Here is a 25,037-nt window from a genome sequence, read left to right as displayed (position 1 = left end):
TAATACAGTACTGAACTATACTGGTCATGGCACTGTATTTCCCTTCCTCCACACTACCCTAATACACAGTATCTACTTTGCTAACCAACACAGTACAGTATCTCCTTCCCCATCACTCACTCTAAAATATTCAATATATCTTCCAATTAGTTTTAACTTTTCCTGTTGTATTTGTCTACACAGAGTAAGATGGTTAAAAAGTAAAAATATCCCTTGTCAGGTATATTAAATACATAAGTAATCTGCCCATTAGCTGGAATCCTTGGTCTCCAGAACTCTCCAATGGGTGGAATAGAAATTGAGACAGAAAAATTCTCTCCATTCTGGGCATGGGAATGAGTTTCCGAGAATGAAAATCAGGCTCATTGCATTTTCTGGAAAAAATCTGAGAAAATCTCTCCAAACCTCTCCATTCTGGGAGTTCCGAGAGATTGCATCATGCCCCGATGTGTCCCCACGTGCTGAGCGGCATGGGTGGGTTAGCTGCTTGGGCAACTTGCACGCTTAGTTCTTATTCTACTGCCATTGTACAAGGCTAGCTGTTAAAGCTATGTTAAGATGTAAAAAGTGATTACAGTTACATATACTATACAGTTACATATACTCTTCTGTACATTCAGCAGAGTGGACATTGTAAGCTGACTGTAGGCTAGTGTGTAGAGGTGTATGTATTGTATAAAGTAAACCCTCAACATTCACAGGGGTTAGGTTCCTGAAAAACACTGTGAATGTCAAATCCAAGAATGTTAAACTTAAGAACTTATGGGAAAATTGGGGTTTGGGGATCAACACCCTCGAACAGGTACCTTTTATGAATAATAGTGTACATGTTAAATACAGTAAATAAAATATATGTAAAAACACAGTAATGTACTGTAAACACTTATGAAAATGATGATGATGATGAGGAGATATTGAAAGGGAGTTAGGTGGATGTGGGGACATGCTCTATTTTCTCCATGTTAGTGTCACGGGTTTGAAGTTACTGTAGCACTTTTTGGGGCAGTTGCAGAGACACTTGCATGAATAATTGCCTCATTTTCCCAGATTGAGCTCACAGTTGACTCATTAACATCATAATGGTTTCCCACAGCTGCCGCACTATCACTCCGAGCAAGGTGATCAAACAACTCCACAATTTTACTTAAAATAATAATTTTCTTCTGCCTCTTTGCACTTGATACACTCACCCTGAGACATCACTAAGGACAAAAAAGTCACCAAAAAGAGCAATAATGGCAGAGCTGCAAGTGTTACCGTGACGGACGCAGGAGACTTGAGAGAGCGTGGTGTCCCGCATGATACGGTCCTGTACAGTAAACACAAAACACGGACGTCCCATGGACTGCGGAGATACAGGAAAACATGACCACAAACAGTGAATAACGAAACCTGCCCGTGAATGATGAGCAGGTATACAATGGTTCTACCCGTGAATAATCAAATTTACCCCAGTACCCTAAAAAATTCTGGGGATGTGGGATTTTTTCAGTGGATGAGAAATTCATCTCAATACCCGGAAATCTCTCATTCCTGGAAGAGCTCTGCACCAATTATTCTGGCTAACAGGGATATCACTGTGGTGTATCTTCACTTACGTGGTACAGTATTATGCTTCAATTAAATCTTATTATTAAGACTCATTTGGGAACCAAGTTGTACTATATGATATAAAAGTGATGTTCATAGCAATAGGAGTGAATTAGATCGATAAGAACGTGGAAACAAAAAATATGACGTAAAATCCATAAAAGAGTTAAGATGTGTTGAGAGGTCCTCTACCAGTTGAATACAGGTAATTAAACATAAAACTTCTTAAACCAACTAGCATGAAAGTTGTATAGTTGTGAATGTGGGTAGACTTGTGTAACTAGATCAAACTTGGTTATTAAATATGAAACTGATGATAAATAGTAATCAATTCTGGTTAATGTTAAGAAATTTAATCCAATTATCATCAAAGGATCAAATCTACTTACTGGTATATACTGTATTATCAAACTACAGTACCAAATTTAATTTTTGTGAAAGAAGCAAACCTATTCAACATCAAATAACCAAATTTAATCATTTATTGCCAAAGACTTTCTTCGTTGATCAGTCTCCAGTCACAGTACTAAAAATTACAAAGAATGGAGCATTAATAGGAAAAATTTCTTCACTGTGAAGACTAAGGACTCACTTTACATACTGAAAATCAAAGTTGAGGATATGGACAAGTATATGTGTGTTGTTGTTTTAATCCTTCCTGTCACTTTCTAAACTTGTCTTGCACCAAACTCCGTTATTTCTTCCGTGTTTGAAATTTCTCTCCCTTTAAATCCACCTCAAAGGTGGGAGAAAATAAAGATTACTAATAGATCATTAATAACATGTAAGTGTTCCTCTTAATCCACTGCATATAAAGGTGGGAGAGAAGTAAAGATTATCATATTGATAGACAGACAATTCCTAAAATGTAAGAAATAACCGAGTGAAGAAACAACAATTAACTTTTAAATGAAGAACATACAATATACTGTATCAAGATCCATATTGTGGCAGTACATAGGTTTTAAAATGAGTGACCAAGAACTGGCCAACAGTTCTCACTATCGACCACTTGGGACCGGTAATCACTCAGCTGACTAATAAAGCTAGGTAAGAGTATTGTGGAAAATGTTATATTTTCTAGTGGAGGTGCAATAGTTAAACAACAGAATTTATTAAAGTAATCCTCAAAGGTGGTGCAAAATGGGATGGTCTTGATGAATTTCCTGTAATCACCAACGTTCTGACTAGAGAAGAAATATATAGTCTCATTCACAAGTATCAGCATCGATGAAAAACTTTACCAGCAACATAATTAACACTTATAAATGTAAGAGTTAAATGCCAGTTACTATCTGGCCAGAGTTTACTTCAGTACCTTCTTTTCGTTATCTGCTACAACAACAGTACTAAAGAGGCAAACACTTAAAAAATAGCTACTCATGACCATGTTGCACTCGAAAAGACTATTTTGTCACATTTAGCATCACATAAAAATTATTTACTTGATATCTTTACAAAACTGATGTCTTTTCATGCACATATAAAAAGGAGCTCTATTCTGTAACTATTTGGCTTGTTCAAAACCTGAAAAGGTATTACCATAAATGAGCTGCAAGCTTTTGATTACACAAAGCTTGAGAAATGAAATGCAAATGAGTACAAGTTGTAGCTACATGAAGTAATAAAGTATTCAGTCAAGAGAATTTTGTTGACAGTTGAGTGTCTCCTTCGACGAAAATGCTAATTGCTGTACAGTACAACATAACTAAGACAAATGCTTCATTTCAACCATAACAACTAGAAAATAGTTTTACATAACAGAAGTAACTGTCAAAACAGGCAATGATTTACCTGTAGTTAATGTAAACTTAGAAGTTAGGAAGTTTTAATTAGTGAAGTTATATGTTGTTATTTCGTTCCCAGCACCAGGTAGATTCTATATCCTAATGTTCATTATTTCTTTGGTTGAGACACACGTACATGTCTGTTATAAACACAATGGTGACTCACCCTAACACCTGAGTCGTGGTACAAAAGAGTCATTGCTTATCACTTAACATTTATATGAAATATGACATATAAATACACTACAGTATAAAAAAAAAAAAAATTATGAACTTCTAAAGTGTCAATTGCACGTGAAGCTTTTAACGGCCATCATTTAAGTACGGTACACCTAGATGTATTACAGAAATGTAAAATTATTAGCTACATGTGTAAAATGCAAATAAAGTACCTGTATTACTTATTAAAAAGACCAAGAAACTGGCAGTACCTCAAGCACTTCTCCACTGTATGAAGGGAACACTGGCTTGTAATACACTTGGTTTTCTAGTTTTCACTGTGAAGAGTAAATTCTAATATCACTAATTCATGAGCATCGTGGTTTCTAATACCATACAGTGTATGCAATTACCCTTAAATTTATTATGATTACACATTTATAATTTGTATAATTAAGATATGAATACTGTACTGTACTGACATATCCATATACTGTACAGTACAGTAATTCATATGCATTTGAGGAGTAACTGTACAGTACTGTACTGTTCTTGGCTTTGATTTTACTTGAACAAATTACAATTATTATCCACAGTACTGTAAAGGGTCATTCAGATTTATACACTGTTCTGTATTTCATTACACTATTTATAAATTGATAAGGTATATAAATATCCATCTAATCTAAAATTTAGTGAATATGAGGAGTACTGTACTGTTAATATCTGTAGTACAAATATACCAGTACTGTACCTCTATACTGTACTGTACAGTACTTCAGTCTTTCACTAAGGAATACTGAATAGTGTATTTTACAAAGGGTTTTTGCATTACTGTTGTTCTTCTGTTGCACAAGTATACAGTAATAGGTTTTTTACTTAATATAAAACTGCATGTTTCTATATTAATAATCATTGCTATAATATTGTTTTTGATGTACAATACGATTTATGTCTGTATTTAACAAACTATGTTTATTAAATTATTTTATTTATTTAATTTTTCAAGATTATGCTTCCTAAATTGTCATTCACAAAATTTACCAATACTGTACTGTACCTCATTTGTGTTATCTTTTTCTCATGGTGACAGTCTCTTCTTGATCTTGAATAGAGAACGACGATACTTACCGCGTCACCCTTCGGCTTGCTTCTGTTTTTTCTTTGGTGAATCTTTACTGTTACTGAGGTCAACATCTTGATTTAAACCAGCTTCCTTCCCAAACTCCTGCTGGCCATCACCCTATTGAGATTATGTAAAGTTCTGTGTTAACAAATGATAGTTTTACCCTTACCTTTGAGCAGAGTGCATCAAAGGGGACTGGGAGGAAAAGTGTTGCAAGTCAAGTGTAGACCGCAAGAGGAATGGATTAAGACAACAAGCAAAAATATCACTCATACTTACTTAAACAATACAGTACTTATACTTACTAAATATATTAAGTATAAGCAAGTATGAGTGATATTTTTGCTTGCTGTCTTAATCAATTTCTCTTGCAGTCTACATTTTACTTTAATATCCCCTCCTCCCTTCAGTAAAGTTTCTGTATCCTTTGATGCAATCTGCTCAAAAGCAAGAAAGCAGCAAAGATAATAGTCTGGTGACAATCTTGTCAACATTTTACTGTACTTTCACCATAGAGTAGTACTGTACAGTATTTTCTATCAGTTATTTACAAGGCAAGTACAGTATAGTCATTAAAACTGATACCATTTCCATTGCATAAGTCCTCTTAGATGCAACTAACAAGTATACAGTATAAGCATTTTTATTAGATTTAAATGAATCACACGTATAATATGAATTTTTTTATACAATGTGTTGAAGCAGAATGAAATTTTTAAAGAGTTTCCTTACTTTAGGATATGTGGTACAGTACTGGAGGGCTGTGCAGTAGTGTAGGGTAAGTAGAGCCAGAGCCTGAGTTCGAGCATCACATTGAGAGATTTGAAGTGCTATGCTGGCTCGGGTCAGAGCATCACCAGCTTCACTGGCTTCTCTTTCTTGTCGTGCTAAGTCCACTCTGACTTCTCCTTCGCCATCAATTGATGTTTGCAACTGTGCCAACTTTAGGAACCAATGCAAGATTTAATAATATATAGGAGAGAATTAATTTGATATTTGAAAATGGCACTTTAGAAACACCACAAAGCACCTATGTATCTGCCTTATGAAATGTTATAAAAAAAACTACTTTGTACTTTACAGGAACTAGTTTTAACCAAAATTAACATTACGTAATTCTAAAGCCTGTAGTACATGTATTCATTGACATAAACACTAATTAAATTATGACTTCAATTTGCTTTTTTTGCTTCCACAAGACATCCTAGTACTGCACTGTACTGGGGATGAGAATTTTTTTTTCAAGAAAACATGAATTTAGTTGTGTACAGTATACTCTCACAACTGTAAATTTATAATTAGTAATAATCAAGCTAATAATGTATGGGAAAAAATGTGAAGCTTTAGCAACACTGTGCAGTATTGATGCTAGAATTCTGGGCTAAGAACCAATGATCATGGCTATATTTAACAAATTAACCCATCTCTTGCTGTCTCTTCAGTAATTATACAGTACATTTACCACTTATAATTGTTGTTATATAAGCATGGGCTAGTTCAGACATGTAATAGTGAAGGGATTAAATTACTGCATCTAATTTATTCAAGACTGTCTACTTAAAACACAATTAATAACTGGAATATAGTCATTCTTACTGTTTCATTGATTTTCTCCATACGTTCTGGCCCAGGTAAGTGTGAGTGTAGATCCTTAGCTGAATCTCTGGCTAAAGTGACCAAGCGCTCATCGTGTGGGAAGAGCAGTAAACGGTCTAACACTGATTGAATGCTGTCTCCTTCATCCCAGTCGACTACAAATAGGTTGGAATTCTCGCTAAGAGATGCCTGTCAGGAATAATGAAACAGGGAGATAGGTAAGTCAGTTGAAATTCATTAAAAAAAAAGAGCATGTAATATTTTTTATCCTCTACAGAATGGAAGAGGTACTTGTTTATTTTCAAAAGCCAGAAAAATTAACTTCTGTATATTTATGGAAAACTATAGAGGAAGAGGGTTGATAATCTAATGAAAATTTCACATACAGGATGGAGTCTTTGTGCCTAAATGATAAAAAGGTAAATCAGAAAAATAATAAAATTTTTGAGTGAATTTAGTTATAAAGTAAGGAGATACATGTATTTAATTTTGTTCCTCAACAATTAATTCAAGTTTAAAGAAGAAAGAGAAGGAGAAGGAAGGTTTTACTCTGCTTTTCTATTTGATGCTCTCTGTTGAGTGGTACTTATTATAGTTGCTGGCAGCCGGGGCTGATCTTTGAAACATCTATACCTCCCCATGACATTCATTACCCTCATTAAGGGAGATTAAATGTTAGGGTTACCCTGTAGTGGTAGGAGGTCTAATTAGAGTCTGTGTCCACCCCGACAAAGCTCACACACTCATTTACATTTACTTAGATCCCAGGACCAATCTGCCATCTTGGATAACATCTAGTCCTCAGCTGACAAGAGTTAAGTGCTTTCACCTCTTCTGACACTTAAGGATAGTTGTTAGGGACTACTTGTACTGACAGTTTTAGGTGTTATCATTAGATAAGATTAATATTTTGTCTTGCATATAACACTTAGTAAGGTTCGTTTACATTTTATCCACCCTTTCTGAGTCTGAATCAACATGTTAGTATTAGCAGCAGTAAAAGAAAGAGCAGACAAATGCCTCAGTACACCTTTAAGGTAGATTTGTATTATTAGTACTTAGCCCAGTTCCAGGCAGGGCATATATAATGCCCACTGTTGTTGGGGTTCTGGATACTGATAATAGCGAGTTATCAGGTTTGGTTTAGTACCAAACTCCATCTATGTTGTGTGGTTGGAGCAGCTTTCCCAGGGTGTATAATTTGTCTAGTCTTAGAGTTTTTGTAGCACCACCTTCCACTTTTCAAGCTGGATGTTGTAACAAGAGCCACTCAGTGGAGGGTATTAGCTAAAAATGGGGTGATCCTAAAATCCGATCTTGTAAAGAAAGCCATGGCTGATCAGCCTGTATACCCTCCCTTGGGATCATGCACAATCAGCTGGGAAACTTAATATGATCCATAATGGCAGGTTGGTCCTAGAATTAGCATTGATGTAGCTGGGCTAGTGTTTGTTCTGACTAGGTGGACATATGTTTAGATTTTGCCTCCTGCCCCTGGAGGATAAACCTTTGTATCTAATCTTCTTCATTTGAGAATGATGAATGAGACAGAGAGAGATGAATGGTTATAGGATAAACCCACAGTGGGGAGTGTGCAGCAATGAGCAACTCGTCTCTGTGGTGTGCTTTGCTAGAAAATAAGATTTTAGGATCAATTCCCATGTATATAATAGGTATGAAAAAGGAGACATAATCTCATATTACACAGGAAATTAATGGAATTAAGAGATTCTTTGTTATTACATGTAACTTCAATTAGGGAACTGGGTATTCTTCTTTTTTCTGCAGAAAATCCATTTAAGGAATAAGAGTAGGATCATTTGCCTCCCTACATAGGAAGAAACTTAAAATTAAATTTATCTACTAAACTGCAAAAGTATTTTAAAATATAACAGCGCCACTTCAAACAAATTGTCCATCTTCCCCTATATAAGAATAACACATGCAGACATTTACTAAAACGATTCCTATTCTATTCTCTTTTTAGTGAAAATCAATACTCAAATGAAAAGCTCAGCAAATCATAAACAAACAGCAATAGTATCTATCTCTTTACTGCATAATTATGTAAGGCTCAGCAGTATGATCACATTAACAAAAGGTGGGATGCATGATGAGTACAGTACAGTATGCCACTAAGTCTTGCAATTAAGGCTAACTTGAATAACTCTCTCTCTGATAGTTCAGTATAAATCAGAGAAAAAATAGAAATTATTAAAATTTCACAGCCAAAAATTATATATACAGTATACATACATACACGTGTATATATATATATATATATATATATATATATATATATATATATATATATATATATATATATATATATATATATATATATATATATATATATATATATATATACTTCTGGGTCAATTGAACCCGGCAAAGTGAACCATATAACATATGGGATTAATTGAAATAGAGACCGGGCCAACCCCAAACTCCACTTTTTCAGACACAATACCTCGTTGTAGTAAAAATAACTTCTTAATGATGGTATGCACACACAATTAATAATTAAGAGAAATATCAATAATATTAGGTTTTTAACACTTACATTAGTAGAAAAGATGGCTGGGCACACGGGGATGGGGGGTTGGTTCCGAGGCAGAGGGCAGATTATTGGCCCTCACCTGTATCACTTGTATCACTATCCACCACAGAGGCTTGCAGGGCCTCTTTGTCAAACCCCTCAAAGTCCATAAGTCCATATCCTCACTATCATTATCACTATCACTGACTTGGGCCGGCTGTGGTGGGTGGCGGGTGAAGAACTCGGTAATGTTTTGATGACTGGGCGACCTTGTGCGCACCCTGCTCGCGCCGCTCTCCGCGTAAAAGGGTACACACACCGCGGAAAGTGAGCATTCCGTGTTCGGCAGGGTACCGCGTAAACGTGGAAACGCGTAAAGTGGGACCGCGTAAAGCGAGGGTTGACTGTATATACATGCCACTAAAAACATGTACAGTACTTTTAAAAATCTGCACACTGCTTGGTCCCAAGGTGTTTGTATTTTTAAGCTTTGGCTGCTTTATGCATACTGTACTAAGCACATAATCTCTGTCTAAAACAAACAACTCTCAATTTGTACACGTTTTCCTATGGGAGTATTAATTTCCCTTTACATGTTTTAATTTGGCATGATACTTTTGTAGGAATGTATTCATCATATTAACCAAGGGAGTACCTGTATATATACAAAGAACATTCACATTATAGTTGATATATTTTGTGCATGTGTGTGCATGTACTGTGTGTATCTTGATGTACATATAACACAAGTACAATACAGTATATTATTAAGAAAAACAAATTCTACTTGGGACCTATTAAAGAAAAAAGCAGAAAATGTCTGTGACATGACCATCAATCATTTGGAAATTCGGAAAGATCTGGAAATATATGTTCAAATGTATTTATGTTAAATATATTAAACAAATAAAAAGTGATCATGTTACAGTCATTCAACAACTACTCCTACCTTCCTACTATGCTGGGGTGAATGGGGAGGGGAAGGGGGAAGTGAACGTGAGAGTGTTCCACCAGGGGATGGGTTTGGGGGGGCCAGGTTATGGGCTGAGCCGGCACGCTTCAAACTACCCTTGCTGGCACTCGCCACCTGAGCAAGCAGGCTGCCGAGGGTACGGCGTTGGGTCTGTGGAGTGCCAAAATGTGGGAGGAAAATTTGTATCATTGATGAATATTTACATGGCTCATATTTTTTTTTCTGAAACCATACATTTCATTGCATATATACTGTATATACATATTTACCAATGAGACCCTTTGAACATCCTCTTAATGTTAAACCCTTTTTATATTATCAATACTGTTCAAAACATAAAATATTAATTTTGACAAATTTGTAAATACGATTGGCTCCGGGATGAAACAATTTCAAAGCAAGGAGAGGTTTAGAGTGCATTCTAATTTTGTGTCTTCAATGGCTGTAGAAAATTTTCTGTATAACAAATTAAACTAAGTATGAAATCATCAAAAATATATATTTTAGGAAACAGTAACATAATAGTGAGTAGAGGACTGAGAAGACAGAAAGAAGCTGAGATAGATCATTATCATAATGGGCTGCAGGCAAATGAGTTCCTGTCCTAAAAGGTCCAAACTAATTCTAGTCTGACCATTAGGACTGAAATCCATTGTTTGGGATCAATTAGGACTGGGTTCCAGTCCTTATGATTATTTTTATGTAGATTAGGGGACTGAGGCCTATTTGACCAGTAATAGTGTTGTGTACAGTACTGGAATGTCTTTTCACATACAGGTATTTAGGTATGGGTACATATATAAATTTTTCCTTATGCATTAAATTACTGGCCATATCCACAACTTCAAAAGTTAAAGACTCATTAACAATACTTGACATAATTCTGAACAATCCTACATGACAATTTGGAAATTACATTAAGTGAGGTGGCAGCCCCTTGCTTCAAAATACAGTAATGAGTGGAAAGGACGAGGAATAAGTTTATGAAAACAAGGGACTAAGGAAAAAAAGGATAGAAAGATATCAATAAGGAGATAGATGAAGAGAAGGAAAATGACATTAAAAAATTCTGTTGAGTCAGGGATGTGGTGCTACTGTGTCAATGTGTGTACCAACAGTAACCATCGACTGCAAGACTTATTACGCTCTAAATAAAACTACATCAATGGCGCTACTGTATCAATGTGTCTATCAACAGTAACCATCAATGGCAACACACATACTCCCTAAATTTCTCTACAAGCAAACAACCTCAACTGATTTACCATATTTCTTGATAATACTGGTACTGTATAAAAAAAAATTAAATACATACACAATATCCCAAAGTGAAAAACATAAAACAAAACAAGACAAAAAGATCCGATAAAACATGAGGACATATATAGGCTGCCACAGGACCAAGGTGAGTCATTCTCCAGGATGACACACGCATGGTAAAATATGGGACATATTTGTTTCTTATATGTGAGAGGCAGACAATTGACAACTATGATAACTTTTGCCAAACCTATTCAACAGATGAAGAAAAAGATACAGGTTGACAACCCTTTATCCGAAATTCCAAAAACCGAAAAGCTCTAAAAACCGAAAGTTTTTTGTGGATCTTTTTTTTTTTTTTTTTTTAAACAGGAATTATTAGCCCACCCAGGCACAGATCACTGACCCACATCAGGGCCTGGGGGCGAAAATGTAATAGTAATAATAATTATAATAATAATAATTATTCATAGTAAATAAATTTTTTAATAAAAATACACCAAAATAAAATAATAATAATAAAAATAATAATAATAGTAATAATAATAATAAAATATAATAATATAATTAATAATAATAATATTGTAATAATAAAATAATAATAATACAGTAAAGAAATACAGTGACCCCTCGTTTAACGAACACCTCGGTTAACGTAATTTCGATTAACGAACTGCCTTCCATAAGGATCTTCAATTCGGTTAACGAAAAAAATTCGGTTAACGAAGTTCTTACGAACCGACCTCAACATGTTTTCGCTTGCACTGACCGGGCAACCAGCTTTAGTATCAGTCCGCCAATACATTAATCGGTTCTAGGGCTTAAATTCCTTACTATTTTAGTAAATATCAAGAAGTTTATACTATTCAATAATTTTAAAAGTTTAATATTCAATTTTTTAGTCATTTTAACAATTATTGAACATAATTGAAGGTAAAGTGACTAGTTTAATGCGCGGCATCCAGCCTCTTAACACAGCAAACAGGAGTTAGTCTCTCTCTGTTTTCACTGGAGGTAACATCTTGCTTGAGACTCTCTTCAACTAAACGCTTTTTTTCTGTGTTTCCAAGCAAATTATTGGTCATTTTGAAATATATTTTACATATTGACAATATATAATGCAGTGCCGTGTTGATATAAAGAAAATAATCTTGAAATACACCAAGAGAACTAAAATTTTATGGATGAAATGGTGCCATGGGGTGACTTCTCTTCCACCCCAATGCCTTTTCTTCTTCCTTCTCCTCCACCCCCATTCTAATTCCCATCATCATCATCATCATCATCCAGGAGCCTTCTACATACACACCTCAAAGTAAGTGAACTTTTCTACCATTTTTGTTGAATTTAGGAAATTTTCGGTGAGCTGGAACCAATTACCCAAAAACCCATTGAAATAATGGTTTCGGTTAACGAACTTTTCGGTTAACGAACGACCTTCTGGAACGGATTGAGTTCGTTAATGGAGGCGTCACTGTACAAGAATGAAAAAAAGATCAAAAGTGAGAAACATGACCTAGACCTATGAATTATTATTATTATTATTATAATTTGTATTATATTTTCAACCCCCAGGCACCAATGTGGGTCAGTGATCTATGCCCGGATGGGCTAATACACATTAAAAAAAAAAAAAAAAAAAAAAAAATAACCATTCTGAAAACCGAAAAATTCCAAAAACCGAAATGCCTCTGGCCCCAAGGATTTCAGATAAAAGATTGTCAACCTGTATACTGTATGTGTTTGTAGTGTATTTCTTATTGCAATGAAAACCTTTAGAATATATCTGGCCACAATAGACATCAATCAACAGTCTTCATCACACACCTACAATCAAATCTCATCAACATTTATAAACCAGTGCACAAACCCACCAGAAATTGCTAGCACGCTTACAGTCATGTTATCAAACACAGGTCAGATACATGAACATTATATACAACATAAAAAATTATCCAAGTGAAATTCCATTGGGTTTCATTATTTCTCCAACTTTTTCTAACTTGTTACTTCATAACTCCCCTCTATCACCACCCAATATAATAATTATATCATGTGCAGATAATATCCTGTAACAGCATATTAACCAGGCATCAATTACCCTCCAATAATACCTATAGAAAATAAAACAATAGCTAAACCAACAGAGCATGACAGCCTCCCCTTCCAAATCCACGTCTTGTATCTGGCAAACTAAAGTCTCGCACCCACCCGCAGGTTACACTCTTTAACCAACCATTACCCCTCAATAAACACCCACAGATCCTGAGCATCATGCTGGACCATCAAATGACTTTCACCAAACACAAACAACAAAACCTACACAAATACACTAAGTCCTCACAAACAATGCTTTCAATCAACAAACAGGAACTATTTACTACACTAAACAGAATATATCCTATCTGGACCACGATAAATTATTCCAGGCTTAGTTGGGCTCTAACTATATAAAAATTCAGTGCAAAATACTACACACTCTAAAAATTAAAAATAAAACCCACACCTACAAATATCAGACACTTTCACATAGGATCAAAGATACAAGGAATCCTCAAGTTACGAACTCCTAATTTATGAATACCTGGACTTAAAACGTGGCCTGGGAACAGCATCCTCTCTCCCTGTGACTAGATATTTACTGGCTTCCTGGAGACTGCTATATTCATGAAGACTTGAACTAGGGCAATATAAAGCACCTTTCTATAAATTTAAAAAAAAACAAAAACAATTACCAGCCACACATTTTTTCTACAAGCTATTTTTATTTGCTTTATTGTTGGCCATTTCTTTGACTCTGGCTAAGTCACTGTTCTGCATGGCCTAGGTGGCAGAGAATTTTATACTTCAAAACATATGGAAAACGGGGCATCCGTGACAATATAAAAAATGGTTAAAGACAAAACTGTGTAATGGAGAGACAACAAAGTGCTCAGTCTAAGGATCTGCATGAAAAATGTAGCAGCTATATATATCTACACAATGTAACATGGGTTTTCATATTTTAATATCAGAATAGTCCTGTGGTCAGAATAAAAGATATTACCAGTCATCATCTATTTAATGTAATAAAGATAAACAAAATGAACTTTGATGTAACTGAAATCTGATATTCTAAGAAGGTTCCCATTTTGGTTTGCATTAATCACAATGAATATTAATTTGTAATTGAATAGCTTATTGTTCTTATGGTATGGCATGGAGATACCCAAACCTTATTCATATGAGTGTTATATCCCTAGGTTATATTTCCTCAATATGTGCAAGATATTTCTATTTGTTTCAGTACTCTTCTGTTGTTCTCTATTCTTCTTTTGTTGTAATCTCTCACTTCCTTTAGGCTCTAAGAATACAGCTCGATGATTTTACTAACCTTCGTAATTTTCACATACAGTACTGTACATTACAACTAGAAAAAATTTATCACCCTTGTATTGATATTTGGTATATTCTGAAATATATCCCATTCAATGGCTATGTAGTATCATAACCCATTATGGTACAACTGATGATAAAGATGAAATTTCTCAGTGGGAAGCTTTGTAACTTCTAATTTTATGAACATATCTCCTGATTACCTTTATAGACAAATACATTTATCTGTAAGAGATAGAATCAATCCAATACTATGTACTTGTCATAGGATGTATGAGGGTTCAAATTTATAATAATCTGACAATGTTAAATGAATACAAGCTAAAATCATCAATATTCAATGGTTAAAACTTCACACTACTGTCTACTTAATACTGTTTGAGATACATACTATTAAGTGTTCTACAACTTCGATTTCTGTATGAATCTACACAAATGTTAATGCTCTCTACACCTAGCTAAGCAGCCTCAATTACGAAAGGTTTTACTATGTATTTTTTTCTTTCACTACTCTTGAAAGTCCCTTCCCACTTCAAATGAAGAAGGGTTCAATCAACACCAAGTACAAAATGCATTCATGATACATGAATTATTGCATTCATTAAATTAATTCATTAATTTTTTGTATACATAGTTTGAAAGCAACAAGATATAATTATTTTGTATGTTAAGGAAAGTTTATAAAAGCAATTACATTGCAGTATCATGTTAACCAGCAAGACAGTACTCTTATGGTTATCTAATAGTACCCAGCATATGAAAAAAACTTGCCTTTAGTTGATGTATTATTTCTTAATCTTATTTTGTTTTGTCTTGTTTCAGTGTTATCAACTCAGATAATCACTGATTATTAAAATCCAAACTGAGGTAATAAAATTTTACAGCATACGTATACAGTATATATCTCTAATGATCCATATGATCGAGATTCTGCTTAGGCAGGAACACCTTTGTGTAGATAAAATGCTATGCTACAATTTAGGGAGTTACAAGGCTTAATACTGTACAGAACAACTTGGACTGATAGTGTCTGAACCTGCAGTTCCAATTCTTTATGTGTGAGCTCTTGTGTTGACAGTGAGTTTTCATTGCGAAGCATCAACAAGGACTGCAGCCTCTGGGTGAACCGTGAACCCATGTCACGCATCTTGGTTCAGACACAATGAAAAACAGGTCGGGTAATAAAATACTGTAAGTACTACAGTATAATAATAAAAATGAATCTGAATTAAGAGACTTGTTACTTCCTCTGATTGGGAGACCTAAATTCAACAGATACCTTACACATTCTTCTAAAGGCAGGCTGGATAGATTTCTTGGATAATAATGAGAATACGTGTAAATATAACGTGTATGTCCATACCATGTGATACTCCACATTAACTAGACATTTCAGTCTTTGACAGGTAATTGAGTTTGAGACAACATCCCATCTTTCAATTACCTTTGCCAGGAGTTATTAAAAAGGCAACTTAAAGATATGACCATGAACACAAAATCATATGCAAAAGGTTGGTAAAATTTGTGATGCAAAACATTTCAATGAATTTATAATACAGAAAGAAGCTGCCTTGTCACTTAATTTTTTAGTCTCTTTTGAATAAATATATCAATCTGACAAGACTTTGCTGAACCCTAACATCATAAATTGGCATACTTATGAGATCAAGTAAAGTACAGTATATATACAAAGAAACTTCCTACTCCTGAAATATAAACAGGGATGAGTGAAGTTTGGCCAATACATTAATTTTGTGTAATATTTCTGAAAAGGATTACTAATTACCCTCTGAGGAAATGAAAAATTCTAGGTCAAAATTTGAAGTAGCAATGACATATCTGATTACAATATAGCAAATATTCCACAGAATGAATTTCAGTAAAGAACAAGAAACTCAGCTTATTACTGAGAGATAGTGAGAAACCAGTTTGACTTATAAATCCCTCACCATTTTTCTCACTCAAGAAATTAATAAAGTGAACCCTCAAAAAAGTGTGAGAATGTGACGGAGAATTATTGTGTACAGTATTTCAAAAAGGTTGGCTAGCTGATCAATGGAAAAAAGTGTTAGTTTATATGAACTTATTGAGGTAAAGTTTGCTTATTGTGGTCAAAGTGCTAGACTATTCAGGGGCTGGCATAAAAGGAAATAACCCTTGCAAAGCATTGTGTTGGCATGGCATGGAAGAATACAGGTACCATTTTCTCTCTCCTTCAAGATCACACCAACAGTCTACATGTATCCTGCTGTTTCTTATCAATTCAATCCAATTTATTATTTATATCAGCTATATTTAGTCGATATGCATTTTGAGTAAAATAAAAACAACTAATGAAAAGTTTAGCAGCAGATATGAATGGTCTAAAAATTCTGTCTAAGCCTTGATTACTTACATGAGGAGACACAGGTGGAGTATTTCCTGGGCTGCCATTATCAGTACCCGGACCTACTGCAGCTGTTGTTATAATTTCCGGTGGCATATCCTTATTATCTCGGCCTTCCCGAGCATCAGATCTCGGAGAATCTCTGTACCGAAGTCCGCCAGCATCACAAACAGTCTCTTGTTCACACTTTACCATGCATTTCTTATGGCAGATTATCCCACATTCACTACATTGATAAGCATCTTTCAACCAGATCTAGAAAAGTAATTAATAAATTATTTATTTATGCATGTAGTGTAGTATAGTATAGTACAGTACAGTACATTTCTCATTACTGAAAATGTAAAATGAAATTTAGCACAAGTGAAAGTGTCTACTGTTACATTCATAAGCTTAAGGGATATGGTTGAAAGTATTCCCGCTCAGTCCAGGAATTACTTGGCGTTCATTTTAAAAAGGACTTATGGGAGAGTATCCGGTAAAGTTGAAAATCCACAATCCGAGTCATCTGTAACCCGGGAAGTGTCTACATACATACTATTACAGTATTACTGTGGTTATCCAACTCCTTCACTAGGGGATGCCACTTTTAATATTTTATTTGGCTAATGAGACAGTTTTATTAAGTAGAAAGAGACAAGGAATTAAAAACTACAGTATAAATAAAAAAAATAAAAAAAAGGATTCTGTGGTTGCTTATATCCCCTCACAAGAAATGAGTGAATAACCCTTTTGTGAAAAAATGAAAGGCTTTTGTGAACAGCATAACACCTTAGCAGAGTAAAATACAATATAACATTATAAAAGTCAAGAATAGTACTGTACCTTCTTTTTACAAAAATCACATTGTGTGGCTGAATGGAAGTGAGTCCTCTTAAAGTCATGATTACGATCTTCCACAATCTCTTGCATTCCCAACAGGTCATCTTCCTCAGACAATGTCCCATCAGTGAGGCTTTCATCTTCTGAGATGGCTGTTTTATCAAAAGTTCCTCTGCCAATGGCTTCACACCTGGTTGGGATAAGATTGATTGATTATGATGAAAGTACTGTAACTTCAGCTTAGATTTAAATAACAAATTTATTTACTTGCTAGGCAGAATTATAGTTTACTGACTAATGCTTGCAGAGATGGCTCTCATCCCTCACCACACTGGTTAAACAGTAAAATCCAGTTTTTACAAAGTGGCCTGGGGTCAGATTAATTGTGTATGAAAGGATTTTTCTTAAATTTGGTATTGGAAATGTGCCCTTAGAATTCTAAAGAAATTCATAAAAATATGATTTAACTTGTAAAATAAACATATAGAGTTGTTTTTCCTTCTTTAACATTGTAATTATGTATTCAATTGCATAATTACAATGAATGATTTACTTACATTATACCGTGAACACAATACAAAATTACTGTACCATCTACTGTACAGTCAACTGACATAGCCACCACTGTCTCGACATGTCTTACCTGTTACCCACAAACTTGTGTACAGTACCGGTATTCACTTTAATCTACCTGGCAATGTGTCAAGCAAAAAATTACTGAAACCAAAAGGATTGAAAATGCCTCAGCAAAATTATGTTTACGGTTAATATTTTTACCTTGCATTGAGAAATTTGACTGAATTTCATGTGTACCAACCAATTCTGCAACTACTGGGCATCAAACTCAAGTTTTACTGGCCAGTCACTTTCATTCCATAAAACTGGCATTTTATTATATTCTTTAATATGGGGGTTATTGTCAGGTCTGTTATTAATTCAAGGTAAGAGTACTGTACTACACATTAGCCAATGAAATAAAGCACAGTAAAATAGAAGATCAAACAAATTCTACATTCAGAGAAACTTACCTGTCCTGTGGTTGGTACGTTAGTGAGAGCATCATGTCCCCATAGCACAGACTTGGAGTGAAACCTTTATGTGGAATGAGTGGGTCTGATGCCACTTCAGGACACTTGGGATGTGGAGGATTCAGAGTCAGTATTTTAATAACATGACCCTGGGTGTTGAGAGTCGTCTCAGGAATCAGAGATATGAGTGGAATGTTCAGGTAACCCATCAAAGTATCATCAGTAAGTCCTGCTGTCACCTTCTCTTCACGTGTCTTTGACTTCTCACTTTCTTTACTCTTTTTTCTTTCTCTTTCATTTTCTTTAGATTTAGATTTATCTTTGCTGTCTTTAGGTTTATCAAAAGACCCTGAGTCACTATCTTGCTTTGATGAAGAAATGTTTCTACTCCAAACAGCTACATTCAGGAATTTGTTCTCCTCCTCCAACCAAAATTCAAAATCACTGTCAAACATTGGATCCTGCAAATTAAAGAAAAATATATAAATCATGAAATAATATAAAAGATTGTGGAACATATTCCATAAATGATGTAGTCAAGTGTTCCAAATGATGAGAGTAAACTAATTGGAGCTATTATCATGCTAAATAAATAAGTCAGTCAGCAACAGAAGATAAATTGCAACAAAGTACAGAACTGCTTCTTTTTCTACAGGTATTGATTCCATTTTCATTTAAGCAAAGTAATTCAAGTGCATAAAGTCTTATAGATAAAATATACATTACATATTTGCAGCACAACTTATTTTTTTGAAGTACTGTACTGTACTTAAAGTATGACACATTCCTTTGATCAAGTCACCCACGCCACAGGGTAGTCTAAGTACCTAAGCACAAGCCCACTTTGATCAGTACTGTACTAGGGAAAAAAATATTAAACAGTTGTGACTCTTAACTCTCTATGGAGGAGTGAAGTGCTGTGAAACATCAACAAATGCTTTGTGAAGTCATGAGCAAGATTTAGAAATTAGTTATTGCTCTCTGGTGCAGCATATAGTGTAATGTATCTCAAACTAGTGACCTGTTGGATACATTGATGCTATACAGAAAACCAATACATTCAGATGATCTAAGAAGTACTTTTGTCTTCTGAGGACTAAAGCATGAGCTGTACTTCACATAAGAGAAAACAGAGTAAGGCTAATAGATTAACAGGCTGACAGCAGATGACCTAACAAGTTTATGTAATCATAAAAAAATTTACAGTATAATGCCAATAAAAGATCCAATAAACCATCAACATTTTCAGCTTTATTGTTCATGATTTGCTAGACCAGGCAGTGTACGGTAAGTACTTATTTACTTAATGGCCACCCACAAGTGGTGGCTATGCCAAGGGAGAGGCCAGTGGCTTGTGTAGGATCCCTCCACTGTTCTTGATAATTTTGTCATGGGCTTTTTTGAAACCCAGTTCTGTTCTTGATTCTACAGCTTAGGCTGGTAGACCATTTCATAGCCTCTGTGTGAAAAAGTATTTCCTAATGTTCATTCTGCATGATATTAGTACAGTTCTGTAGAGTATCTCGCTGTGGGGTGGCAGAGTCAGCGGTCAGAACCCTGAGAGAGCTATGAGCAAGAATTTGCAGGACTCATCAAATCTATACACAACTAAAAATGAAATAAAATTATTGTCAACCTAAAACAAGAAAACTAGGAGGGCAAAAAAAATTATGATGGTCAGTTACTGTACTTGACTTCATTCTTAAAGTCTCAATGAGCTCTACTTTCAATGCCTGGGGATTAAGCAAGCACCAATAATAAGGTTTTTCAAGAAAACTGGCAGCACCACCACACCATTCACCATTCTAAGCTTTGTTGGGTCCAGTGGTGATCTTTATGATCCTAAAATCACTTTCAGATCTCCTCCCACTTCTGCAGCCTCTTGTGGGCTTCCTTACCAAGAGATCTTCAGGTGGGCCCCACATCTTCTAACCCATCTTCCAACATCACCTTCATCCTCATAGCCAACTCAAGAACCATTGTAATTATCAGGAATTGTGAGTAAAATGGATTTTTACACATTACAGCATATTTCTTATTAATGACTAAAATGCTTATTCAGGGGCAGATCCAGGAATATCAAAAGGGGGGATCCAGAATTGTGGGTGGGGGAACATGGCGAGCCCACCCAGCTGCGGGGTTTGGGCGGGCGCTGTAAACCCCCCACCCCCAGAAAATTTTGTGAAATCTGACCAATATCATGGGCATTTTGAAGCCATGTACACTTGATATTAGGAGATATTCTGAAGTCAATAATAAATACTTTTTACAATACAAAAATGTCTGAGTACAATATTACATTAAAGAAAAGTACAGTCTCTCCTCGACTTACGACATATTCGGCTTACGACAACCCAGACATACGACGGCCATGGTTGTATAAAATATTTTTCACATTACGTATTTTCGAGTCCCGACGTTAGTGATTGCGCTGTGTACTGACAAAATTTTCGTTTGTAATTCCCTTTAAAATGGCTGGCAAGCATAAAAGTGAGAGTTCTCGTGGTGCTGAGAAGAAAAACAGACACCCATTTTAGAATTTCTATGTACAGTAATATTTTCTCCTTTTCGACTTTAGACCTAGTCGTCAGGACGGAACCCGTTCGTAAGCCGAGGAGAGACTGTATTTGAATTTTCTGGTGAAAAGGGGGGTCCGGACCTCCAGGACCCCCCCTGGATTTGCCCTTGTTATTGCACTTGTATGTTTATTTTTGTCAGTCATGAACCTTCACCATGATGTTCATAGGAGCAGTCTACCTTACTTTTTCCTACAGCCTTCAGGAATTAGCTTTAGATGATTTAACATTTACACCAATTTCCAAAAATCTAACCTTTACAAATATTGAGTGATTACTGTGTCAGAATTTTTTTAAAGGTTTTTCTTGAGTAGAAATGCATGAAAATAAGCAATTAAAATATGAAATAAGAGCTTTTCACATTGAAATTTTTTAATACTTACACCACTTCCATCAACAAATGGTGTCTGCAAAGTTTTTAAATGTGTTCTGCCTTTCCCCGCATGTCTTCTTATTACTCGTCGCTCTGGATTAGGAATCATCATAATGTCTGGTGATGTAGGAGTCCCTGCTTTGCTGCTTTGGTTTGACGGTGGCTTCTCATTTACAGGTTGAGACACAGGAAAACTCTGATTAACAACACCGGAACCTGGGGACTTATCTTGGTTGATCCCTATTAAAGGTCGGGGAAGGCTTTTATTGGCTGCAGTAGTTACAGGAGATTTGTCCTGATTGGTTATAATTGGTCGAGAATCTGTGGGAAGTGTGTGCAGGTCCAACAGTTTACGCTTCAGCTCTGGACTACTGTTGTGGCTTGAGTCAGGTGTTGATCTTCCACTCCCACTGATATCACCTGCAAGAACACTTGTATTATTTATTTATCATAAGAAATTATTAAGAAAGGAAAAGTGAATGTGGCAATTAGCTGTGTTTGTAAAAGATAACAAAAAACTTTATTATACTTACTTACTTACTATACCTAGTTACAGGAAATACTGTACAGAATAAGGAAAATAAATACTTTTCTACACAATATGAACTACACAAAAAAATGCATTATCACTACGTAAACAAAACTAAGCATTATGCCAACACACCACATGTAAAATGTTTAAGTAGCTAATAAAAAACAAGACTGTGTGTATGTTTACCATCTCGTGTTGAGCTTATACGATTCCTACTGGTGCGCTGCAGGACAGGCGAGCCTGGCAGAGAGCGGTGCTTAGCTGGCCGGCCTCCGTTGAAGGTCCCCATTATCCCAGCAAGCAAGTGAGAGGGGCTAACAGCACGTGATCCTCCAGGCCCACCATCATCATCAATACCACCACTGGTGTTACCTAATGAAGCTCCTGATCCACCACTACCAACATGGGGGGAGGTACCTATATGATCAATACCTTTACTACCACCACCAACACCACGACTACTGCTACCGCCAACACTACTACCACCACCGACTGAGAGAGAGGCAGTAGTTCCTACATCACTGCCACCTCCTCTACAACCACCACCATGGCTGCTACTACATGATAAGCTTCCTCCACCACGGGCATCACTGGTCCCAATACAACTGGAGGTACCACTACTTGAGGTCTCTACCCAGGCACTAGAAGACTTCTCTCCACTATAACTACTGTTGGCAGTGCAAGGTGCTACAATGGACTGGCCACTGGAAGCTATGTGGAGTCTACCTGAAGTATCCTCCCCGACACCCGATGAAGCACCGTCAGAACCAACGGCTCTTTGTTCAGCTATCATCTGAAGAAGTTAGTGGGATGTTAGTGAGACAAACAGAATGCATTATTCTACTGATAAAACTAAGAAATCTAATTCTACTATCAGATCAATGAAGCTATAGATGAAGAAAATTATTATATTAGGTGAGGTTCAGGGAATAATGGCATTATAAATGAATTTTCAAAGGAAAATACATTTGGCAAATATTTCCCAAATATCAAATTCATGAATTGAATGGTTTTTTATATAGCCCAAAACTGGAACCCCCTAAAACCATACAGATTTTAATGTTTTTTTTCCATAATATAAATATTTTGGCACTTTGTATACCTGTACAATACTGATTTGTGTACAAAGGCTAATTTTAAGGTAATTATTTACTCTCACACTACTAGTCTTCACAAATCAGATAAATTTAATAAAATGTATTAGTATACAGTACATGTAAAGAATAAATACAGTACAGTAATCATAATTTATTTTAGAAGAATAAAGGATGAATGCTAAAGTCCCATTTTATGAACAAGTCAGGACTGAGCAAATCAGTATGGCCAGTAAGCCATCATTATGTCACGCCCAAGAGCCACAGGGACCTGACTTGCAAATGAGAATTTTTTTTTTACAAAATAAAATAATACAGTACAGGCCCCCCCCCCCCCAAATTCGCGAGGTTAGGTTCTCAAAATGGCCCCAAATCACCAAATCCGCGAATAACATTTGCGGACCGAGGGGGTACATTTTTACTTGTGTACAAAGAAATGTATACAGTATTCCCTTTATGAGTTTGCCCTTAGGATAATTATTTTTTTACCTGTAGTATTATATATGTGTGTGTGTGTGTGTGTGTGTGTAGACACACACACAAAACACATACTAATAAATAATAATTGGAAAATCCTCTCACAAATAATCAGAAACAAATTTATTAAAAATGTGAGCCTACCCTCCATCCTTGGTCTATTAATAAAGTACTGCAATAGAGAACGGATTTGAGGGTCGACTGTCACATTTTAAATAAATTTCTTTCTGATTATTTGTGAGAGTATTTTCCCAGTATTATTTTGTGTGTGTGTGTGTGTGTAGACACACACACACACATAATTATTTACAATGCAGGTAAAGGAAATTACTGCCCCGAGAACGAATGGCTCCCTGTCCCAGCCGCAAAAGTGTCGGCAACTTTAAAACTACCCACAGACATTCTTGAGTACTTCCAGGGTGTCATTCGCGAATAACCGAGAACCGCAAAGTAAAAATCTGCGAACTTGGGGGACCCCCTGTACTGTATACTGTAATTGTTGAACTTTATGAGGCTCCTGTATGACAGTCACTTGGTAGTTTTAACAATTTTACTGCCAAGTATAAATGCAGACACTGTAATTCCTCCATATACTTGTTGACACCAATTACAAAACTTTACATCAGAACAATCCCCTAAATCCGGCACACCTCAGCACCATAAAGCTATGCATGGAGGTATTGCTAAGTCACTTAATCCTGACTCAATCATAAAATGGGACTTCAAGATCACCTTCCATTTCTATTTATATTATCTTCTGTTTTGAACCGAGTAACTCCATAATATACTTAAGTCAGCTACTGTACATAGGGACAAGGGAGATAGGAAAAGATATCACAATTGGGAGTACAGGTATCTTACTAATATGACAAAGTTAGTTTGAGTAAAACATAAAGGAAGAAGCCTGAAGCTCATCATGGCCAAGCAATACTGTCACCCTATTATGTATCAACTAAAGCAGCTACAGTACAGGGTAATACTTTTAAATTTTCTTATTTTATAGTTTTATATTATAATTTCTTTATTTCTAAATCACACTGGAACACTGAAGTGATAAACATATTACAGTATATTTTCTTTATTTCCAAGGCAAATTAAGAGCAATAAAATGACATTTCTACAACTTTTATGGTCTCTTATATAAGCAAACACTATGGCGTCGGTGCTTGGCTGCGAATTATGAAATTTTGACTGTGAAATTATAAAAGGGGCACAGTACAGTAGTAATAGAAGTACCCGTGAAATAAAGAACGTGAATATGTACTCGTATTTTGTGAATTATTGAGACTCCACTGCACTATATCAGCCTATATGAACATAAAAAGGAGATGTGAAGCAGACCGC

General features: G+C 35.5%; 1 protein-coding gene across 3 annotated transcripts in view; it reads right to left on the bottom strand.

Annotated features, from left to right (window-relative positions):
- Positions 1-1,135: 1,135 nt before the first annotated feature.
- The window catches only part of LOC121866049 (PDZ domain-containing protein 8-like), a 30,108-nt gene continuing 6,206 nt past the window's right edge, over positions 1,136-25,037 (bottom strand). Inside the window, exons 9-17 of one of the 3 annotated variants that reach the window (XM_042365624.1) lie at positions 22,309-22,915; positions 21,601-22,010; positions 18,642-19,102; positions 17,617-17,803; positions 16,801-17,046; positions 9,747-9,920; positions 6,259-6,447; positions 5,395-5,604; positions 1,136-4,779 (exon numbers count right to left, since the gene is read on the bottom strand). In XM_042365624.1, the coding sequence (XP_042221558.1) occupies positions 4,672-4,779; positions 5,395-5,604; positions 6,259-6,447; positions 9,747-9,920; positions 16,801-17,046; positions 17,617-17,803; positions 18,642-19,102; positions 21,601-22,010; positions 22,309-22,915 (2,592 nt within the window). In that variant the 3' untranslated portion in view covers positions 1,136-4,671. The remainder of the gene's footprint in view (positions 4,780-5,394; positions 5,605-6,258; positions 6,448-9,746; positions 9,921-16,800; positions 17,047-17,616; positions 17,804-18,641; positions 19,103-21,600; positions 22,011-22,308; positions 22,916-25,037) is intronic. The other 2 variants (XM_042365627.1, XM_042365626.1) reach the window with 2 other exon arrangements.

The sequence above is a fragment of the Homarus americanus genome, unplaced genomic scaffold (genome assembly GCF_018991925.1).
Source record: "Homarus americanus isolate GMGI-L3 unplaced genomic scaffold, GMGI_Hamer_2.0 scaffold4854, whole genome shotgun sequence".
Classification (NCBI taxonomy): Eukaryota; Metazoa; Arthropoda; class Malacostraca; order Decapoda; family Nephropidae; genus Homarus; species Homarus americanus.
Note: the sequence above shows the minus strand (reverse complement) of the source record. Positions and strands in the feature narration are given on the sequence as shown.